Source organism: Orbicella franksi, chromosome 14, assembly GCF_964199315.1.
Source record: "Orbicella franksi chromosome 14, jaOrbFran1.1, whole genome shotgun sequence".
NCBI classification, from domain to species: Eukaryota; Metazoa; Cnidaria; class Anthozoa; order Scleractinia; family Merulinidae; genus Orbicella; species Orbicella franksi.
In genome coordinates, this window is record NC_138158.1 from 16,196,297 (window position 1) to 16,218,435 (window position 22,139).

The 22,139-nt window shown below is 39.8% G+C and overlaps 1 protein-coding gene and 1 pseudogene across 1 annotated transcript; both read right to left on the minus strand.

Moving 5' to 3' along the window:
• Positions 1–292: 292 nt before the first annotated feature.
• Positions 293–5,613, minus strand: LOC145467356 (protein FAM151A-like). The gene is made up of 2 exons (XM_081450906.1): positions 4,390–5,613; positions 293–3,743 (listed from the first exon to the last, which is right to left on the minus strand). The coding sequence occupies exons 1-2, from the start codon at positions 4,418–4,420 to the stop codon at positions 2,218–2,220; spliced, it is 1,557 nt and encodes a 518-aa protein (XP_081307032.1). The 5' UTR covers positions 4,421–5,613; the 3' UTR covers positions 293–2,217.
• Positions 5,614–8,955: 3,342 nt separating this feature from the next.
• The window catches only part of LOC145467322 (protein sidekick-1-like), a 41,344-nt pseudogene continuing 28,160 nt past the window's right edge, over positions 8,956–22,139 (minus strand).

Below are 22,139 nucleotides of genomic sequence, written 5' to 3' on the forward strand. Positions count from 1 at the left end.
GTAGCTTCTCCTAAAAAACATACCTAATTCAAGACTAGCTTGCTTGCAAAAACCATACCAAGTTTGAGACCAAAATGACCAAGATCGATACTCTACTGACTAAAATGTCTTAAAAAAACATGTCCCTCTGACGCTGGCCATACCTATATAGTAGATATAAGGGAGCATCCCTCCTCCCTTAGGGTAGAGTCAGAGTGAAGTATCACAAGTAAATACATTTCGAAGCGCGTTGACTGTAATAAAAATTAGCCCTTTCTGTTTTACAATAGGTTCTGTACTAAACCTCACCTGGACGAAAAAGCTCAGGCTCTAGCAAATGGGCAGATCAGTGCGGTGCAAGGCGGCGCATTAAAAGCACATATACCCCTCACCCCGGGAATTCTCATGCACAAGATATCAAAACCCCAGCCTTTCTCAGACTTTGAATGAATATCTTTCCGGAAACGAAACACTATTCTTTCTGAGAAATAGCTCCTTGTTGAGTTTACCATTTGAGATTTTGGTTGAATGCAAAGCATCGTTTGACCCAGACCTCTCACGGCTGGAAATGTTTGAGGCACTGCCCAAGCTCCGGACTCCACGCGGCTTCTGTATTCTGTACTTTCGTTGTACCTGTACGAAGCATAATTTCCTCTGAAATGTTGTATTTCTGTTAAAATGCAAGTATGATATTGTCAAAGAAAGTGGCAGAAAGAATTGAATTTTATTGCCCTTCTCAAATCTCAAATCTGGAGTGGAGTAAGGCATCGATCAGCTTGCCTTGAACACGAAGAAATTGATTAGGAATTATTTAGCAGTAAAGACGGACTCCAGAAATGCTTAAAGAGGTAAGGAAATCTTATTTTTAACCATTAAGTTACAAACAGAACACTTCACATTTAAAAAAGAGAAAAAGTGTGGGGTGGAAGAAGGGAGGGGTTAGCACCAATAAACTACTCTTTATGCAAAAGAAATCAGAGTTCATCGCCGACACCGATGAAGTATATTTAATTGGACTTGATCAGAGTTAACCATTTGTGCTCGTTAATTCTTTTGTCTCAAGACTGAAAGCATCCGATTATTGAAACAGTCAGAAGCCAGAAATGCAACAACCATGCCTTGTAAAGGCTGATTTATAATAACATTATTTAAGCGATCCTACTGTCAGCCACTTAACAATGTCAAGGTATGTATGTAAGGTAGATTACATACCGCTCCATCGAATGACGAACACTGAATACTTTAATCGCATCGCATCTACACTTATAGCACGTTCTTTACTTCTGTTTTAGGCCGTTATCTAACGTAGGTTACCAGTTTGTCTTTCCTCTTTTCCGATCACAAACATTGGACGCCCTCAATTTAATTTTTTTTCGCGGAATAGGCTATTTTACAGTTCTGTAAAATGTAAAAACCTTGGCATGAGGGCCAGATTTTGGTTCACCTTAGTTAGTATGTTATGAGATCAAAAACTAGTTAGCACGATACTGAGTATCGAGGTTTGTATAATAACAAAGTCAAATCTAGCCTCACTTCTGTTCAACGGCCTGAACACTACGCAAGGAATTGTATAATAAGCTCTTTCCGAAAATTTCGGTTCAACGGTCACATTACTAAAATTTTATTAGTTTTTGGCTTCTCTGTAAACTTTCCGAGGTGAAGACAATTTGAAAGTGTATTCGGTTCAGTTTCAAATTTGCAACACTGTCACGAAGGAATTTCCGCAGCTGGCAGGCGCTTGAGAAGAGCAAGTTCTCAAGTTGGATCTGCACGAATCAAAGAAACCTACAAACGTTGCTCTTACTTAAACCCACACCTGAAACACGCTTAAACAACAACAACAACAACAACAACAACAACAACACAACCTCGAACTGCCGAATGTGTAAAATTTCAGAGTAGAAACTCTGACGAATATCTTCTGGTACAATAGGCCTATTTTCATACTTTAACATTTTGGTTAACTTGGCTCCGAGCCTTAGAGGAATAATTATGAAAAAAGCTAGTACCTCGCTGGAAACCTGGACTGTTTCTTTCGTATCTAAACGCGGCATTATCATCTTATTAGCTGCATTGTGTCCCGTTGTCCAATGTTTAATAATTCAATGTTGGTCTCGGTGGCAACATCTACCACACTAGTAAGTGGCTGAGACCCCGCCTGGTCAACTCCTAAAAGCTAACAAAAAGATCTCAGAATATTTAGAGAAAGCGCAGATTAACTACGCAAAACACGTTAGTTCACATCTGCAACAACATGCAAAATAACGCTGACAAAATAACTACAAATATTTGAAACCAGCACTGAACACGTCCAGGGTTCCCTCCTGCAGTCTCTGGCATTGCAAGCGCAGTGCTAACATCCTGCACTAGAATCGCATCTGACTGTGCCCCTACCCTGATTAGGGCGTACCCTCCTACTGGCTCGCTCTCTGTTGTCAAGGAAACGGAAACTTTATCTTCCTCGTTGTCTTGCGCAGTAATGTCACAACTGAAAGACCTCTGCCTGCCGTCGGACGAACTCTCTACGATCACGAATTTGAAGACACCGGTTTCGCTCTGAATGGATCCCTGCTTGACATCCCCATTGGTTAAAGAGAACTGGACGTCGCCGCTGCTATGAAGCACCAGTGTGACAAGAGGATTTGAATCTATTGCCGTGCCTGTTGCGTCTTTCACATGCAATGTGATGCTGACACTTCTTTCGCCGTCTTCTCCACCAGTCTTGATGAAGGAAACTTGGCCAACAATTTGTGAAAATTCACGAGCTGACACCTTGTACAGGACTTTTTCAGATACAACTTGACCACCATCTCCCGAAAACATCACACTGTTATGACCAGTTAGCACATCTTTGCAATCCTTGTTAGCGGTGGCTTTCCAGGGGAAACTTTCACTATCACCTTTGCTTCTGTCAGAACTTGCTGCCAGCGCGTCTTTAAACGCTTTCTCCTGATCCGGTGGAAGGTCATAGTAGATTCTCCTCTTGTCAGAAACATTATACCGTAGTGCAACCAGGTCTCGGACATCTGGATTATCCGTAGTGGAAGACCAGATGGTTATGGTGAATGTCTCTGATAGGTCGAGCAACCAGTGAAACTGTTCCCAAGACCTTTGAACAAGATTAGCACGGACAGGAAAGGTGATAGGCTGAGCGATCTGAGAGACAAGTTGCCCCATAGGAAGCACTTGAGACCAGTTGTAGAAGTTTTCTGGGGCTGTCATATTTTTCCCAGTTGTCCAACTAATTGAAAGAGTTCCATTAGGGAAGTACCTTTTGCAGAGAGACAAGAATCTAGCGTGGTCGACCGGAACGCACACCTTATCGTAGCAGGGACCGGGCAAGATGTCTGCATTGAGCCAAATCGGGGTTTTGACCTCTTGCCCGAACGTGATGTTCTGAACCATCTTCAGGGAAGGTTCCACCACCTCGATGGTCTTGAAGTCCAACTTGATTCCTTTTGTCGAATTCGTTGTTTGTGTCAAGAAGCCGTGTAATGTTAAGTTGCTGTCCACGTCTGGGGGATGTGCCATTACAGGAGTTCCATTCACAATGTTGTTCCGCATCAAGACATCTGCCTCTAGCATCATAATGTCTCCTAACAAGCCCTGTTCCAATTTCTCCGGTGAATTAACTGCGTGCAACCAAGTGATGTCAAGAGCGTCTCGCACTCCAAAGAAGGCCAGAATGTCATCTCGTGCGTCTTGGTGATGAATGGGTTTGCAAAGTTTACTTTCTTGACCTATAGCTGATGGATTTAGCAATCCTGAAGAAGACGACATGGGAAATACGTGAGTGAAAAGTGGGTCAACTAAAGGACTTTCTTATTTACGCTAAGGCGGCGTAGTTCACGCTGGCGACGTAACGACATGAACATAACAACATAATAGCAACATAACAGCATGATAAGGAGAAAACCTGATCTTTTCCTTATGCTTGTATGTCGATGTTCACAATGCGACACAAGCTACTATTTATATAGCGTTATGTCGTTTTTGTCGTTACGTTATGTCGCAAGTGTGAACTAGGCCTCACTTAATCATAACAATATTTCTATGAATATTATATGACGCTCGGATTCCACAAAGATGAATATTTAATCAATACTGCTCAAAAGCATCATAATATGAATTACATGGCGTGTTTAGCGAATTCAGTTAAGAGCAAATACTCATGCTGTATTTAGAAAACTTACACATCGACAATAACTGAACTGCCATTCAATTAACAGCGAAAAGAGGTTGAAAACCTCACAACTTGCAATTACTGAGCTTACGTGCGCGTGCGAATAGACCGAGCAAAGTCATCTAGCTTAAATCGACTTCGCAAATAACGAACCACGTAGATACCCAAGATGATAGCTGTCCCAGAATCTCGATAGCTTTGGATAAAAGAGAAGTTTCTAAACTTACCAAGAGCTATTCCAATCAGCACGTATCTCATTTTGCGAGAAATATACGATGCTGTTTCGAGATGTCGTGACCACCTTGTGGCTCTCCACCACGTTATTCAATCATTTACCATATCTGACGTTTCCTAGGAAACTGTCTTTTTCTAATGGACCAGAGAAGAGGCCTGGAGAAAAATATCTCGGTGAAGACAACCTTTCTTTGGGGAAATCAGCCCTCTAAATATCCCTTTCTTAAATGACGATACCATTCGTTTCTTCAGACGCGGCAGAGTCTTAGCAGATGAAGATAGACGCACCACAGTAAACTCAATCGCAAGAAGAGATAAAACGAAGGAGGTAGAGGTGATAGTCCAGTTTTCGATCACAATGATAGAGGGAAACATATTTTTCTACTTCTTTTGAGGAAGGGTTTGTATAATTTGTGTAATTCAAATTGGGTTTCTGATAAGCCAGCTTTTTTAGACATCGAAATGTCGGAGGGGGACTACTAAAAAAGTTATCTATAGGGAAGCCCCGCCCCGAGGTCAAAACCCATACCCATTTATATTTCGACAGAAATGGTAGCCCTGTCACATACTTTCAATAGAAAATGGCATTCCTTTCACATAACTACAGTGCGCTTTTACCGATCCATAAAATTCCAATATTTAATTAACCGTCCGAACAAGAGATTCATCCGATGTTCATCTTTTATACACACAGACGATTGATCCATTTAAGGTAGCTCAAAACAGGTTCTAACACTTAGATTTTGATAGGTCGTTATAACCACTCTTTATCACTAGATGCTACAATCATGGTATCAAAAAACTGCCCAATCATTGGTGAACACGTTGTTATCATTTTCGTGCCTCAATAGGCTACCATAGCAACGGTATGACCTTCTAAAAACACCCTTAATTACTCATCATGCTTATTAAATGTTGATAGTATAAAAAAGTTTCACCGTGCCGTTTTTGAATTATAAGCCCCTAGAGCTGTATATGTATGTAATCAAGGGTGTTTTTAGAAGATCATACTGTTGCTATGGTAACATATTGCGTCACGAAAATAATAACAACGTGTTCACCAATGATTGGGCAGTTTTTTGATACCATGATTGTAGCATCAAGTGATAAAGAGTGGTTATAACGACCCATCAAAATCTAAGTGCTGGAAACTGTTTTGAGCCAACTTAAGCGAATACAGAATTAGTCTCTTCCTAGTTTAAGACGCATGTAAGCAGGTAGCTCGTCTCGACGCACAATTTATCTTGTGCCTGTCTTTGCACTAAGACGCATAATCGGTCGCACTTAAAGCAACTTACCCGCAAGGTCATCCAGACGAATTATGCACCTCTCTACCACGGCCACGGCAACCGTTAAAGCGCGTCTTACCTGACAAATAACCTCTCAACAACGGCAATTTAATTAACGACTGACGAACGGTTCCTAACAAACTCTGTTTTTTTTATTATATAAGGCCACTAGGCTTGATTCCTACTTCGCGTGTGAGGTGTCATATCACGCTCCTTTCTTCCCATAACGGCAACCTTTCTACAACGGTTACTTTCCTCTGTACCCAAGGTGGCCGTTGTCGAGAGGTTCGCGTGTACAATCCCTTATCGGCTGATAGCAAAATAGTGTTCTCAGACAAACTCCCAATCACTGTGGAATTAAATATGATTATTTTTCTGATATCGCTTTCGTAAGAAAGGCGTAAACTGCCTCAAATGTTATTTACTTTCCTAATTGTAAGGCTTGAAGAAACTGACCTTCAGTCGAACAAAGTGAAACTTTGTGGTTGACCTTGCGAAAATGTGTACTAGTTTTCAGAAAAAAAAACCCCGTATGTTTAGCTAAGTTAATTGCAAATAAATACATAGTTCGGGGAGCTTTTCAGTTACCATATAAACTTTCACATTCCATGATTACTTCTTTGTATTACCTTATAACTGAGGAGAGGAAAACCAGCATTCTGTGGCTAAAGTCTAGTTCACACTTGTGAGATAAGCTTAACACTAGTGAAATAATCGTGAGCGCCAGGACAAGAAAATGAAACATGTTTCTTTTCCTTATGCTTATGCTTGGTCTTATTTCACTAATGCTATGCTTATTTCACAAGTGTGTACCAGGCTTTAGGCTATCAATATATCTCGAACCGACTATCAATTAAATCTACCATCGCAAATCCTTTATCAATATTCTAAATGGTGGTAACTTTTTCTGCAGCCGTAACCCGAGCAGGGACTTGTTTTAGTGCGCAATTAGATTCCATTTAGGTCTGTGTTGTAACGCGCGCGCTTGATAACGCGCGTGCATTTTCATATTGCTGCATATAATCAACTAGCACATATCCACAGGTCGTCCAAGCGTAATATAAGATTTTGTAGTGGTGAACTGTCGCTGAAATATAAGAGTTTGTATGGAGATTAGAAGATGGCATTAAATTCGTTCAATGTACGGGTAATTTACCGAACAAAGACTCTTGAACATTCAATGGTGTCATTTTGTCTCATTCTGGAGAGTTTAAAGAAAATTTTGAGCGAATTTTGATTTATTTGTCCTACGCTGTTATTAATAACACCGTAGGGTAAATAAATAAATCAAAATTTCCTCAAATCTCCTATAAACTCTCCAGAATGACACCATTAAATGTTCAAGAGTCTTTATTCGGTAAAATACCCATACATTGATTGATTTCGATGACATCTTCTATTCTCTATACAAACTCTTATATTTCAGCCATCGTTTACCACTGCAAACTCTTATATTACGCTTGGTATTTTTTGCAACGGTACTGATCGCTTGTTCAGTTGCCCTGACGAAGTCTTTGTTAAATAGAGACGAAATATCGGCAAGTCATATTTCCAGTGTTTGTTGTAATATTCTATATGGTGTATAGATGTCTATGTGTTTTTATTTTTGTTTATAATATAAATAGGGCCCTGGCGCTCTGATTGGTCGAAAACCCATGTTTTATTTAACGAGTAAAGAAGCCTCGACTGTGCTCTGTTCTGTTGTAAAGCACGCAGGAAGCGGTAGAGCACGAAAGAAGTGTAGGGGAAAACACGAGACGAAATCGTGTTTTTCTTGAGTGCTCTACCGCTTCCTCAGTGCTTTACAACAGAACAGAGCACAGTCGAGGCTTCTTTATTTGTTTTATGGTAAAGAATCCAATAATAGGCCCTTTGCAGCTGGGGTCACGTGACCAAATTTTTCCTATAAAATTTTTATATTATGAGCTTTAAATTAAAGAATGCCAGAAATGGAAAGAGCGCATCGAAAATACCAAAATGGCCAAGTTTGAGGCCCGTGGAATTAAAGAGTAAGTTTATACGACAGTTTGAATTTTCGGAAAATTTAGAGGATTTGTATGGAAAATGTTGCTGGAGAGCAAGGCCTTGCTCTCCAACAACGCTTTCCATACAAATCTTCTTATTCTTTTAAAAATTTGGAGCGTCATAAAATCTCCTTCTTTAATGATGGGGGCCTCAAACTTGGCCATTTTGATATTTTCGATGCGCTCTTTCCATTTCTGGCATTCTTTAAGTTGTAGCCCATAATTTTGCTGAGTTGAATTTGAAAGGAGCTACAGTTATTTACGGCTTGCAGCCGCTTGCAGCAAGATTGCCCGAACTAGCGTAAAAATTAGACAGGCTAAACTACTCCCACCGGTTTTACTTCGACCACAGTGGAGAATATCTAGAGCAAGCTTTGAGCTGACCACTCGTTGGTTCACTTCGCTGAGATGACCAGAGAACGAGTGTTACTACACTGAATGTGAGTGTTGTTTTGAGCAATTGAGCATTTTTACAAAAATAAAGCTTCTCATCATAAACAGAGACAGCTCAATTGTTGTTTTCTGTCGCTGTTTTACTTCTTTAGTATAAGTTCTGCCTTCGTAAAAAATTTGTCTTTATCGAAGCACTGGTTAGGTTGAGAATTTGTTTATTTCGCTACCTGTTTTGTCGACCGGAATCTAGCAAAACTGGTTATTTTAGTACTGTTTTCACTCTACTATCGCTAACAGTGGTTTCCGTGAGCCATATTTACTGTAGACATAGAACTCGTTTCCACTGAGTTTGTCTGAATCACAGGGGATGTTTAAATTAGGTCAAATTTGGCAAAATTCCGGAGCAAAAATTTAAAAGCCAGCTTACTGTTATCAATCCCTGCTCTGTTCTCTGATAAAGCACGCTGTTTCAGCCAGTCAGAGAGCGCGTTATATGAAAACTTTATTATAACAGAGTATAAAACATAGAAAAAGCGCGTTTTATTGTTCTTCGCCACATTACCTCTATATCATAAAGCAAATAAATAAGCCTAAGCCGTGCATTACACTATGATAAAACACTTCGCACATTCGAGAACACTCGAGAAATGTAGAACACACTAGCACATTTTCCTCGTGTTCTCAAATGCCCGTCGTGTTTTATCACAGTGTAATACACGACTTAGGCTTCTTTATTTGTTAAATATATCCTATTATTGTGTAATCTATGTTAGGTAATAGCTTCGGGGCTCCTACTGATAGCAGAGATGCTTTGTAAGCTCCCTTAAGGGACAACCCTAAAATTTTACGTTTTGACTTTTTGCTGTTAAATACAGGTGTCTATCTATCTATCTATATTCAAGGATTTAGAGGTCAAATAACACACCGAAAGTACGTTTTAACTTTTTTCGACAGTGCCGTCACTTCTACTTTTAACATTATTTGTAAGTGGCCGAGTTCTGGTGCATATGGCTCCCTTTTTTCTTTTCTTTTTTTACGTCGTTTGTGCACAGCACACGAAGCAGAAGGCAAGTGATATGTCTTCGTACTCATCGTAATAACTCTCACGAGTTTGACAGTGGGGCTCGGCCTAAGATTGGCTTCGGCTTCACATACCCTTCGTATATAACCTGACGGTTTACATTTAATGGCTGGTAATGGCCTCCTGGATCGATCTCCGCGTAAGTGTCCTCCTGTTGTGGAACAATGTCATCATAATGAGTAATCTGGCCAGAACGTGCGTCATCAACAACTTCATAAGTGAATTGCCCTTCAGTTTCTAACTCGTTAAGAGTAGTGTTGTAGTAACTCGGTTCTGTGGATGGTTGACTATATGGAGACAACTCTAAGATTTCTTGCGTGGAACCTTGTTGAGAATTCCTTGAAACTGACTTTGTCTCTGCTAGAATATGAAAGAACCAGAAAAAAAAAAAGAGCAGCGTGTTTTTCAAAGCTGCATTTTATTTCGTTTTGAAATGTCATAGATAGTAACTGTTTTGCTGATCGTCCTTCCTTCTTTCCTTCCTGCCTGCCTGCCTGCCTGCCTGTCTGCCTGCCTGCCTGCCTGCCTGCCTGTCCTCCCGCCCGCCCGCCCGCTCGCCCGCCCGCCCGCCCGCTCGCTCGCCCGCCCGCCCGCCCGCCTGCCCGCCAATAAGCGGCCAATACCAATTTCCCCGAGGGTGGCCGTTTAATAGGGGTTGAACTGTATACAGATAAAAAAGTTAAAACTCACCATTAGGATGCATTCGACGCCACATTACAATCCCACCAGCCACGATCACAAGAACAAGTAACCCAACAACTATTGATATTACCAAAGTTGTTGTCGGGATCCCATCTTTGGTGATAAACGTAATAAATCCCTCATTTTCATAATCACCATCTTCGGCAAAAGATCGTTGAAAGACCGCGTATCTTGTGCCTTCTTCAAGCTTTCCGTTTTTATACCTCAAAGCTGAAAAGAAAGACAGAAGGGCACCCCGGGATTAAATCAATTTCGTGCGTGCTCCGATAAGAACTGACAAAATGAATTATTAGGAGAGAAATGAAGCCCTCCCGAGTCTAGAAAAATGTATCTTGACTTTTATATATTAAAGGGATAAAGGGACCCTCCAGGTGCTGGTGGAAGAAACTGAAATGATGGCAATGAAGTCGCAATAACACAAAACAAACAAAAGACAACAACAACAACAACAAAAACAAACAAGCCAACAAGCAAACGGTTTCAACCGTCCAACTAATTACACTTATATATTATAAATTATTCTTTATTTTAAGTGGGGATTGTCCAAATTCTGACACCATCTTACGTCACAGTGGCGTCATACATTCTCAAAGTTCACCACAGTTTTCGAAATGTTTCAAAAATGTTATTCTAAAGGATGCATAAACTTTGAAGACGGGAAGAATTTTATATATTTGAAGTCTACTAATAAATCTCTATAAGTTCTCTTGGGGAAACGTGCTCGTTGCTAGTGTGAAAGACTATTTGATACGGGTATAGTACTTTGCTACTTTGCAATAAACGTATATTATGCCAATTACGATCTCTGATAAATCTGAGCAATTTTAATCCCAAAGCAAATCATTTATGACAACCTGTTGTTCTAGGCTTTCATTTCATTTTTTCCCTATAAAAACTTGTTTTAACTTTAATTTTTATTGGTTTTTGACTTACATGTTGGGGGTTAAAATTTCAAACTTTAGCCAACGTGCTCTCAAGTAAATATATACATTCTCATAAATGGATGTATACGGTCCTTATTTTTAGTAGTCACGCCATTTGTTGTGAACTGACTCACATGATGTTTCTCTGCGCTTTCTCTTATCTTCAGTAACACCATCTCTAGAATAATGCTTCCCGTCACCAACAGGAAATGATGTCCGTGACTGATCGTTGGCGAACTCAGCCGTAATATAAGGTTCTCCTTTCACTTGGTTATCGTAATTTCGCATGACTTTAACGTATTGCTCGTCTGATGATTTTCCTGGGTTTTGCCCATCTGTTAAGGGTGTGACGATCATTTGATAAAAGCTGTAAAAGAGTGTATTAAGGTGTTTTCACATAAGGTAGCCTACAATAGTACCCAGCATTTTATAATAATCATACTTTAAGAGATTATATTACCAATGTTTCCTACAATAATGGTATCAAACAAACGCCCAATCATTGCAGAACACGTTTTGGTCATTGTTTTGACCTAGTAGGTTTACTATAGAAACATTACAACCTGCACCATTAATTTTAGTTTTAGGTGCCAGTAACTAGTAACCGAGCTTGGTAACCGCAACCATTTGTTTTACAAAATAATCATGGATCACCAGGAACCCATGGGTCATGGATTCCTGTGATCACATGTTAAGATGCAACTGTTTGCAAGCTTTTCTTGAAGGGAATTCAGCGCTACCGTAAGTTATTCAAAATTTAAGGTGGCTCTTAAAGTGCACCCAACCCCAAAAATGTTTTTTCGCTGAAACGAATCCACATGTTATTCGAAGCATTTGGGCGAAAAAATTTTTGAATTTGGTTGAATCCTCGATTTTCTGTGTCCTTTCAAAGTCGCACCTGAAGTGTTACGCGACCGCGTTTTAGGGAGTCTGGGGCGGCTTTGCTGATGACGTCTACCCAGGAACCAAACACAATGGCGCCTCAGTCAGCTCTCTGTATTTGCTTGAGAAAATGAAAAACAAAAGAAATCATTCCAATATATTTTGGGACTAAAACGTCCAAGTTTTGTTCCAGAATCATTTCTTTTTCGTCACCGGAGTCAGAGTTAGGTTTCGATTCGGAAGACACCGAAATAAACTTCGATCGAGCACGTTCGACAAATGTGAACTCACTGCTTAGAGCTTTGAGGACAATTTGCAATATTTCAAGCGACGACAGGGAAGACTTCTTTGCGGACGAGCTGCTTGTATATTAGAAATGGAAAGCTAGATACGAAGTGGAGGAGCAGGCAAACGAAAAGCAGGAATGAAAACTCAAGGACTGCTTTGGATGGTAATTTCGTCACCTAAACACAAGACTCCCACGCGTGTTTATAGCCCGTTTACATTTGTCCTTTGCGAGAATGTATTTTGTCAAGGTATGGTTGTTCTATTAAATCCAGTTTGTGTTTTACTTTCTGGGATGCTTCATGTCTGTAAGAGCGACGTAAGTGTTGCAGTTTTTGAGACTTGATGACCTCCAAAACACTGGCTTCGATTGATTGAAAATCGTAGAATTGTTTGGGCCTGTATTTTTGAAGCTGCGGGAAGCAAGGCGGAATTGGGAAGAAAACATTTCATACAATTACCGATTTCACACGTTTTAAGTCGTAACTCCAAATAACCAGTTTAAATTTTTTTCAAAGTTTGCAGTGAAATTCGTCGGATAAGCGAAAAGGATGTGTTCCCTAAGCGGTCCGCAGACATGAATGTTACGCGGTCATATTTTCGACACTATTGCATAGAATGTTTGTCGCACTGCTGATTTCCAAACCTTCGAAAAACTCTGTGAGTGTAACAATTTTGTTATCATGTAATTCTAAAGGATTAATCTTCGACTTTTATCTAAATCGAAAGAGAAATAAGTGTTGGTTGGCGGCGTACAGTTGCGACCTATTTACATATCAGTATATTTGGTCGTAACGCTTCTTGATCGATCACACAACTTTGCCGGCTATGTTATAAATACTGCGGGATTGGAAGACATAGGTTGTCGGTAGTATTTCGACAAATTGCTGGTTGGCTTTAAGCAGAAAATTTTGAAAATAGGGTTTGAAAGTCTACGGAACAAATTCAAGTGAGAGTTCTTCAATGGTTCTCACAGACTCAGTTCGCTCGTTTCGGTTCACCAAAATCAACCATCGTGTATGTCTTTATTGGACCGATCATCGCCAGTAAATTGTACAGTATATCTTTCTTTAGATCTGGGATATTGCTGCAACAGCCGATAGCACTTCTGGAAGGCATTTCTGTGCACTTTTCGAATGTGTATTGCACCATCGTGAAGGAAATGAGAGGACGTGAGATATTCGACCTTCCTGGGTAGACGTCACAACAGCCGCTGGACCCATTCTCCTCAAACTCGGTCGTGAAACAAAATGGCGGTGTTTTGGCGCTATTTTCGAGATTTCGTCGGGGCACAGAAAATCGAGGATTTAACCGAATCCAAAAATTTTTTCGTAGAGGTATTTTAAATAACAAGTAGATTCGTTTTAGCGAAAAAAAAAATTTTGGGGTTAGGTGCACTTTAACTGTTTCTTGAAATTTTGTTTTTAACTTTGAAATTAAAAATTAACAAGCTACTAGGTAGTCTTAGAAACTTTATGTACTTTCTTCTTCAAAATAGAAAATCGTAACGTAAGCTGAAGTACAAAAACCCACAAGATCGATCCCCTACACACTCAGTGAGGCCCAGCACAATCTGCGTTACAGAGCAACCGAAGGCAAAATTTCAAAACACTTACCTGACAGGTTTGCCATTACTTAACTCTTTCTTAGTTTTAAAGGGGACAGACACTTCTGTTGTTCCAATGTTGCCATCGGGAGGCGTCGGAGCGGTCGGTGGGTCTGAAAAACAACATATAGGTATAGGTACATTAGTTTGATTGAAACGTCAACATACTATCTGGCAAGGTGAAACTGATTTTGGCAGGAACTTACGTTTGGAAGTTGATAGTTTTTCCTAGCCAATATTCAACGCACAATGAAGAAAGGTGAGAGAGTTGATCCCACATATGGGCCATACTCCTCTAAAGTAATTTTAAGACATAGTACCCAGTTCTCTCGTGGATAATACTACCACGGGTGTTGCTTGTATCACTTCGTTTGAACAGTCCAACTTCAGCATTAATTACTGCCATTTAGATGTTTCGCTCAATTTCAAAATAATATTGTTCATTTGCTTCAAGTCTTACTGCTTTACTATACAGCTGAATTTTTGGTAACTGCTATTTGCCGTGTTCATGAAAAGCATACATATCCTTACCTTCAGTTGTCTCATTTTTAGGATCGCTTTTTGGACCTGCACCCTTCACAGTTTCAGCCCTAACTCGAAATAAATATGTTGTAGACTGACTAAGCCCATTTACGACCGCTTTCAGAAGCGACGCAGGTACTTCCTTTTCGTCCGTCCCTCTCTCAGCTGTGTAGAATATGACGTACTTTGTAATGACACCGTGTGTAAACTCTTCAGGAACTGGCTGCCATTCCACCTCGACACTAGTACTGCTCAGTACCTTTACAGAAGTAAGTACAGGAGCCTTCGAAGGTACTGCAACATACAAAAATTTGAGCTTTTGTAAACTGGGTGCAAGTAGGGTTAATACCAGTTGTTATATTGAGATTAACTACTATTAGTGCCGATGGGAAGGGAAAGGGATTGTCCATGTACTTATTTTATGGTATACCATTCCACTTAAGATTTTGTTTTTCTTTAAAAATTTTGATAATGATCAAAAAACGACTTTTCCTGTAAAATAGTTTTCTCCTGTTCAAGACTGTGTGTCCGTCCTGATGGCCACTAAGTTTTCACACAGGCTATTACCCTTACCTGTTATCGACTTGTATATTGTTTGTTTTTAGTGGCGACAATGATTTGCACATGAATATAGCCTTATAGCCAACTTTTCTGCATGCTCTTCACCTTAGTTGAGGGCATGAGTTGAAAACCAACCGAGTCTCCCTACCTCTGCACCAAAAATTTAATGTTGTTTTCCTCGTACTTACCGTCTTGGTCCGTCCATACAGTGATGGGATTGCTGCGTGGTCCATCACCTTTCAAAGTTGCAGCTAACACCTGGATGTTGTATGCCGTATACTTTATAAGTTCTGTTAACTCAATTTGACGGGAGGGTGAATCAACCCATACCATCGTCTCTGCATCTCCCTCGGACTCCTCGTAAATGACAGTGTATTTAAGGATTTTACCGTGCTGTTTATCTGCTGGCACTTCACCCCAGGTGACTAAGATACTAGTTGAGCTGGTGTTGTGTCCTCTCACATTCTCAGGAGCAGCACCAGGTACTGAACAAAGAATAATGGTATTGATAGTAATGGTATCGCAGCTATTAAACGGATATATACAGATAACGTTTAAGAGAGCCCGGATCTCTACCGCGAGGGAATGGACAATGACGATCACAAACAAATTAACAGATAGAAATCAAATTACAAGCGGTTTGTTAGCCTCTTCATTCTTGTCCAGGGTTTTTTCCTGTAACTATCTGAACTCCTTAAAAGTTTTCCAGCGTTTCGTGTTTTCAACCCATAATAGATCTTACTATATAGCGTCTCTAGCCTTTATTTGTTACATCTCTTCTGAACACCTTTACTTGTATGATTATTCCCAAATAATGCGAGGAAATCTGAACGCTAACTCACCATCTTGGTTTGTAACGAAAAATTCGGGATCGCTGTAGTGTCCATCTCCCTTGTCGGTAGACGCCAAAACTCTGACGCTGTAGTTCATATTCTTTATCAGCCCAGTTAGATTCACCTCACGTGTTGGAACATAGACTGTTGTGTTTTCAACGAGTAAAGAACTGATCGCCTGGTAGCTCACGGTATAACTACGAATGATACCGTTCTTGTCCGCAGCTGGAACTTCATTCCACCTCACTAAAAGTGAAGTGGAAGTTGTGTCGTTTAATCTTAAATCCTGGGGGGGGAGCGCTAGGTCCTGAAAGGAATATAAAAAGTGTTAGATTTTTATTTGCTAACATGACGTAACACTGTTTCAGCCCGGCAACAACTTCACCATGTACACCATGTACATCAAGCAAACTAAACAATTTTTCTAATTCTGAATAACAAATGCTACTGACTGTAACACTGTGATGACTTTGATTAGCCTCCAAGTAGCTGATTCAAGACTCAAGACGATGCTATTATTACAAATAGGGTGCTTCTTAATCCTAAACAACATTGCATTTAGGAAGGGGTTGACAAGCTTTACCTGATTCCTCTTGCTAATGTATGAAATTGCCCATTTTGCGGAAATCTTGTTGATTTTTCAATGAGAATCACATTTGTATTATTTTAAATAGTATAAATCTACTAGCGTTCCATCACGAATGCCGTTCTCTTATTTGACTGCACTACACGCTGTCTATTCTGTTACAGATTAGTGAGTAGCCTAGAAGTGTGCGGTTGATAACAAATAGCGGTAGCTACTTTGCATTTACAAAGTGTCTGCGAAGAGGATTTAGATAATATTTTTAACAACAAGTAGACTTGTACTAAAACAATCAAATTATTCGCTCTCGATTTTTATCGCGTGATAGTCGACGAGGGCCTAGCCCGAGTCAACTATCAACCGAAAATAAACTTGAAGCAGCTTGGATGCTGACCAACGTTTGAATATAAAAAGTAACCATCATAACGGATGGCGTAGTGGTCAAAGAGCTCGCTTCCCACCAATGTGGCCTAAGTTCAGACACGGCGTCATATGTGGGTTGAGTTTGTTGTTCGTTCTGGTCTGGTTTTTCTCCGGCTTTTGCGGTTTTTCTTTCTCTAAAAAACCAACATTTCTAAATTCCAAAGGGCAAATGGTTTGTCAGTCTTTCGACTGTTATGTTCTTTCCTGGCTAAAAACGTTCTGACCTACTTATTTCGTAAAGTATGGTTAGTTCTTGGTTATTCAAAGTGTACTTATCACTCAGCTAGTCAGTCAGGAAAAAATACTTACTATCCTCGTCCGTTCTAACAACAATGGGGTCATTGGCTGGTCCATTTCCTTTTACAGTAGATGCAAACACTATGATATTGTAGTTGACGTACTCCTTTAGTTCTGTCAAATTCTTTCGACGATCATTGGCACCAACCAAAACACTTCCATTGTCATTCTCTGTTTGTGACTGGTATGTAATGGTGTAACCCGTGATGATACCATTCTGTTTATCAGCTGGGACTTCATACCACGTGACTAAGATGCTTGTTGAGCTGGTGTTCTGGCCTGTTACATTTTGTGGAGCACCATCAGGTTCTGATAGAAAAGTTCAAAACAAGTTAACTTTGCAGTGATCGTTACTAGGCTTTCATATATGATTCCTACGAAGACTTCTATAACAACTGTTTTTTGAGGTTGTCAAGGAAATGTCTAATGTTAGTTGCCTGATGTAGCGTGAATACTGTACACGCGTGATATGTACATGCACGAAACATGGTATAACAGGAAGGTTGTTGCAGCTAGACGTCTAAGCAACCCACGGAAAATGAGCATGGGTCAATTACAAAAGTGAAACCACTTGATAGGTGCTTACCAGAAATTAACACTGGATGTGATGGAAACTTCCATTTCTTAACGCACACAGACAAAAAAAGTTTAGGCGCCAAAAGAAGAACTACAAAAAACCTTGAACAAAAACAAATGGCCTAGCAAGTGGTTGTTTAATCATACTACAGGACACAATCCCCTTATTGTGCTTTAAACAAAGGCATCTATCATGCTGATGTGCCTATGTACACTCTTTATTCAAGTTAAGTTTCTCATTCTTTCCTTTCATTAAATGCAGCAGGATAAAGAAATGCCAAGCAATATTCTCGTTGGCCCTTAAATAGAGTGTTAAAACAATACAAAATCTCTGGTTGGGACGGCAAAGCAGTGACTTCTGCGGCTTAACAGAGATGGTCACTTAACGCAAATCTGGTTTCCAGTATTAAACTGATTATGTACGAAGACATGATTAATCATTGTAGTTATGCACACAACTTAAGCAGTTGTGAAATTAAAGCCTGAAAGGAAAAAAAAAAAAAAAAATTCAAGCCTGAACGGGATTCGAACCTATGACCTCTGCGATAACGGTGCAGTGCTCTACCAACTGAGCTATCAAGCCGTCTGAGAGCTGGTTATCCTAAGAGTTCGTAATATACCCGTAGATGGTGAAGAACATAAGTGAATATATGAAAATCATATATTTGAACTGCGGAGAAAGAAGTATGAAGACATGATTGATCATCGTAGTTATGCACACAACTTAAGCAGTTGTAAAATTACAACCTGAAAAAAAAAAAAAAAAAAAAAAATTCTAGGCCTGAACGGGATACAAACCCAGGCTTTAATTTCACAACCGCTTAAGTTGTGTGCATAACTGCGATGATCAATCATGCCTTCATACTTCTTTCTCTGCAGTTCAAATATATGATTTTTCACATATTCACTTGTAAACTGATTATATTAGTACATTTTTGCGACCGGGTAAAGAGAGGGTGACGACTTAGCTGTACTTCCAATACTGCCTAAAATCGATCGTTTTTGTTTAAAAAACAATCCTTGATGTTCCCGTAATGATTTGATTTAACACACTGAAGGAATGAAAATTATCTGTACATGTATATGGTCTATTAACAGGCATAGTTAGTGCGCTCGCCACGGAATCGAGAGGTCCTGGTTCGAGTTCTGGTCGAAGACATCAAATGTCATTGTGTCGTGTTCTTGGGCGGGACACTTAACTCTCACAGTGCCTCTCTCCACCCAGGTGTAGAAATGGGTACTGGCGAACTTAATGCTGGGGCTTATCATGCAATAGACTAGTGTTTCAACTAGAGAGAAGTAGAAACACTCCTAGTCGCTTGATGCCACTGAAAGCGGAGTTACGCGCCTGCCTTATGGGCAACTTGGCTCGTACTATGCAGACTTTCCCTATATGATCTCTTACCATGTAAACCGTTTATGAAATTCTAATACTAAACATTCCTACCCAGTCATATATGCAAAGCTCACGGGTTATTTTCTTTGAGATCGTTACTTACACAAATTTGATATCAATGATACGTTTTTTTAACCTCTGACCGGCTAAAAAAGCCCATTCTACGCAGGAGAGGTCAGCTCAAACGTGATTAAGAAACAAGAACCAAGTAGCCACAAAATCCACCATAACACCCACAAGAAAAGGATTCAAATTAAAATTACTCACTGTCATGGTCTGTTCTAACTACAATGACAGGGTCATTGGGTGGTCCATTTCCTTTCACAGTAGATGCAAACACTGTGACATTGTAGTTGACGTACTCCTTTAGTTCTGTCAAATTCTTTCGACGATCATTGGCACCAACCAAAACACTTCCATTGTCATTCTCTGTTTGTGACTGGTAAGTAATGGTGTAACCCGTGATGATACCATTCTGTTTATCAGCTGGGACTTCATCCCACATGACTAAGATGCTTGTTGAGCTGCTGTTCTGGCCTATTACGTTTTGTGGAGCACCGTCAGGTTCTGATAGAAAAGTTCAAAACAAGTTAGCTTTGCAATGACTGTCACTAGGCTTTCATATATGATTCCTACGAAGATGTCTAAAAGAAGTGTTTCTTAAGGTTGTCAAGGACCTGTCTAATGTTAGTTGCCTGATGTAGCGTGAATACTGTACACGCGTGATATGTACATACAAGAAACATGTTGTAACAGAAAGTTTGTTGCAGCTAAATGTCTAAGCAACCCACGGAAAATAGGTGCTTACCAGAAATTAACACTGGATGTGATGGAAACTTCCATTTCTTAACGCAAAGAGACAAAAAAGTTTAGGCGCCAAAAAAAGAACTACAAAAAACCTTGAACGAAAACAAATGGCCTAGCAAGTGGTTGTTTAATCATACTTTGGAGTACAGGACACAATTCCCTTATTGTGCTTTCAACAAAGGCATCTATCATGCTGATGTGCCTATGTACACTATTTATTCAAGTTAAGTTTCTCATTCTTTCCTTTCATCAAATGCAGCAGGATAAAGTAATGCCAAGCAATATTCTCGTTGGCCCTTAAATAGAGTGTTAAAACAATACAAAATCTCTGGTTGGGACGGCAAAGCAGTGACCTCTGCCGCTTAACAGAGGTGGTCACTTGACGCAAATCTGGTTTGCAATATTAAACTGATTATGTATGAAGACATGATTGATCATCGCAGTTATGCACACAACTTAAGAACAGCTTCGTCTAAATATCAACTAGACTTGGAAATAGCGAAAAAATCGAATTTCTTCAAATTCGCCCACAATGAAGCCCTACGGGCACTAGTTACAAAAATATTGTTTTAAGCTCGATAAATCAAAAATTATTTTTTTACGCAATTTTTTCGTTTCGATGTCCCAAATCAACCATAATCGATCGAAAATGAGCGGCATATTCAGAGGCTTGTAAACTCAAAAGTAAAAATCTTCATTACAAACTGATGGTACGTCGTATTTGTACTTTCTTTCTTGTCTATTTAGAGCTAAATAGATCGCGATTTGATTAGAACTAAAATATTTGATGAATTTTCTAAATTAACGGCTCAAGACAGCTTAACAAGAGGTCTACATTTAGCCTATTTTCAAATGCTAAAAAGGCGTTCTGGTACACGGCTTTTCCCAAAACGACTAGTTTGGTCTGAAAGAGCATTGTTTTTTCTTCAAATTAGTGAAATAAAATTTTTGGGTAAATAAAATCGTGAGCGCTGAGATAGCGAACTAAATGCAGCACTTCTTTCTGAAAACGTGACCTTTGACCCAAGCGTTACGAAACCGATTACTGCAAGAAAACCCGGAAGAAAAGCAAACGCTTCGTTATTTTGAAACAATTTCTAGTGATATCTCTCTGAAACCATGATTGCAAGATTCTCTTTCCAGATATGAAATCTTACAGGGTCAAAGAAGGAGCTAAAGGGCGCATTTTGTTACAATAACCTTGTTTGCTGAGAATTGACTTGAAGTCAATTCCAGTGAAATTTGCAAACTTGAAGTATGTTAGCCGATACTTACCTGAATATTTATACTTACAGAGGAGTCGTCTTCTTGGATTAACCTTCAAAAGAAGCTGGACTCAGATTTGGAAACCTCTAAAGGAAGAAATGTTTAATGTTCCGTGACCTGCCCGCAGCTATAAATTCCATGCACATGCCAACCGCATGTTTGTCGTAAAACTAACTGACCTCCACTGACAGTTTCCACGGGCAACCCCAAAATAAACAATCCCCAAAAATGTAAAGTGAAATTTGCTGTCTTCATGAACAGTTAGAAGCTAGAGTCAAGTTCCATCACCGTTTCAAAGTGCTTGATTTTATTTGTTTGCGTCGACTTTGTTCACTCAATTCTTCTTACTGTCACTCTCGAATTCCGCGAATCGGTCACGCCAAAACAGTGCAGACCGTGCAGACTGCAGACACTTGTTTGGACCTTTCATTTTGACTCATTTTTTTTGGCTCTAGTTACAAAATAGTGTTCAATATATCTGAACGTTTGTCATTTATCCACAGGCCACACAAGCGCAGTATTTGACGTTAGATTCAATAGACAAACGCATACAAGACTTTGTGTGGGAAACTTACTCAGTCTGCATATGGTCTACAGTGTTTTGGCGTGACCGATACTACGCAGTATTCGAACGTGACAGTAATTATTGAGTGAACAAAGTAAAATCGAGCACTTTCAAAAGGTAATGGAACTTGACTCTAGCTTCTAACTGTTCATGAAGACAGCAAATTTCACTTTACATTTTTGGCGATTCTTTATTTTGGGGTTGCCCTAGGAAACTGTCAGTGGAGGTCAGTTAGTTTTACGACATGCGGTCGGCATGTGCATGGAATTTATAGCTGCGGGCAGGTCACGGAACATTAAACATTTCTTCTTTTAGAGGTTTCCAGATCTGGGTCTAGCTTCTTTTGAAGGGTTAATCCAAGAAGACGACTCTTCTGTAAATATAAATATTCAGGTAAGTATCGGCTAACATACTTCAAGTTTGCAAATTTCACTGGAATTGACTTCAAGTCAATTCTCAGCAAACAAAGTTATTGTAACAAAATGCGCCCTTTAGCTCCTTCTTCGACCCTGTAAGATTTCACATCTGGAAAGAGTTTCTTGCAGGCATGGTTTCGGAGAGATATCACTAGAAATTGTTTCAAAACAACGAAGTGTTTGCTTTTCTTCCGGGTTTTCTTGCAGTAATCGGTTTCGTAACGCTTGGGTCAAAGGTCACGTTTTCAGAAAGAAGTGCTGCATTTAGTTCGCTATCTCAGCGCTCACGATTTTATTTACCCAAAAATTTTAT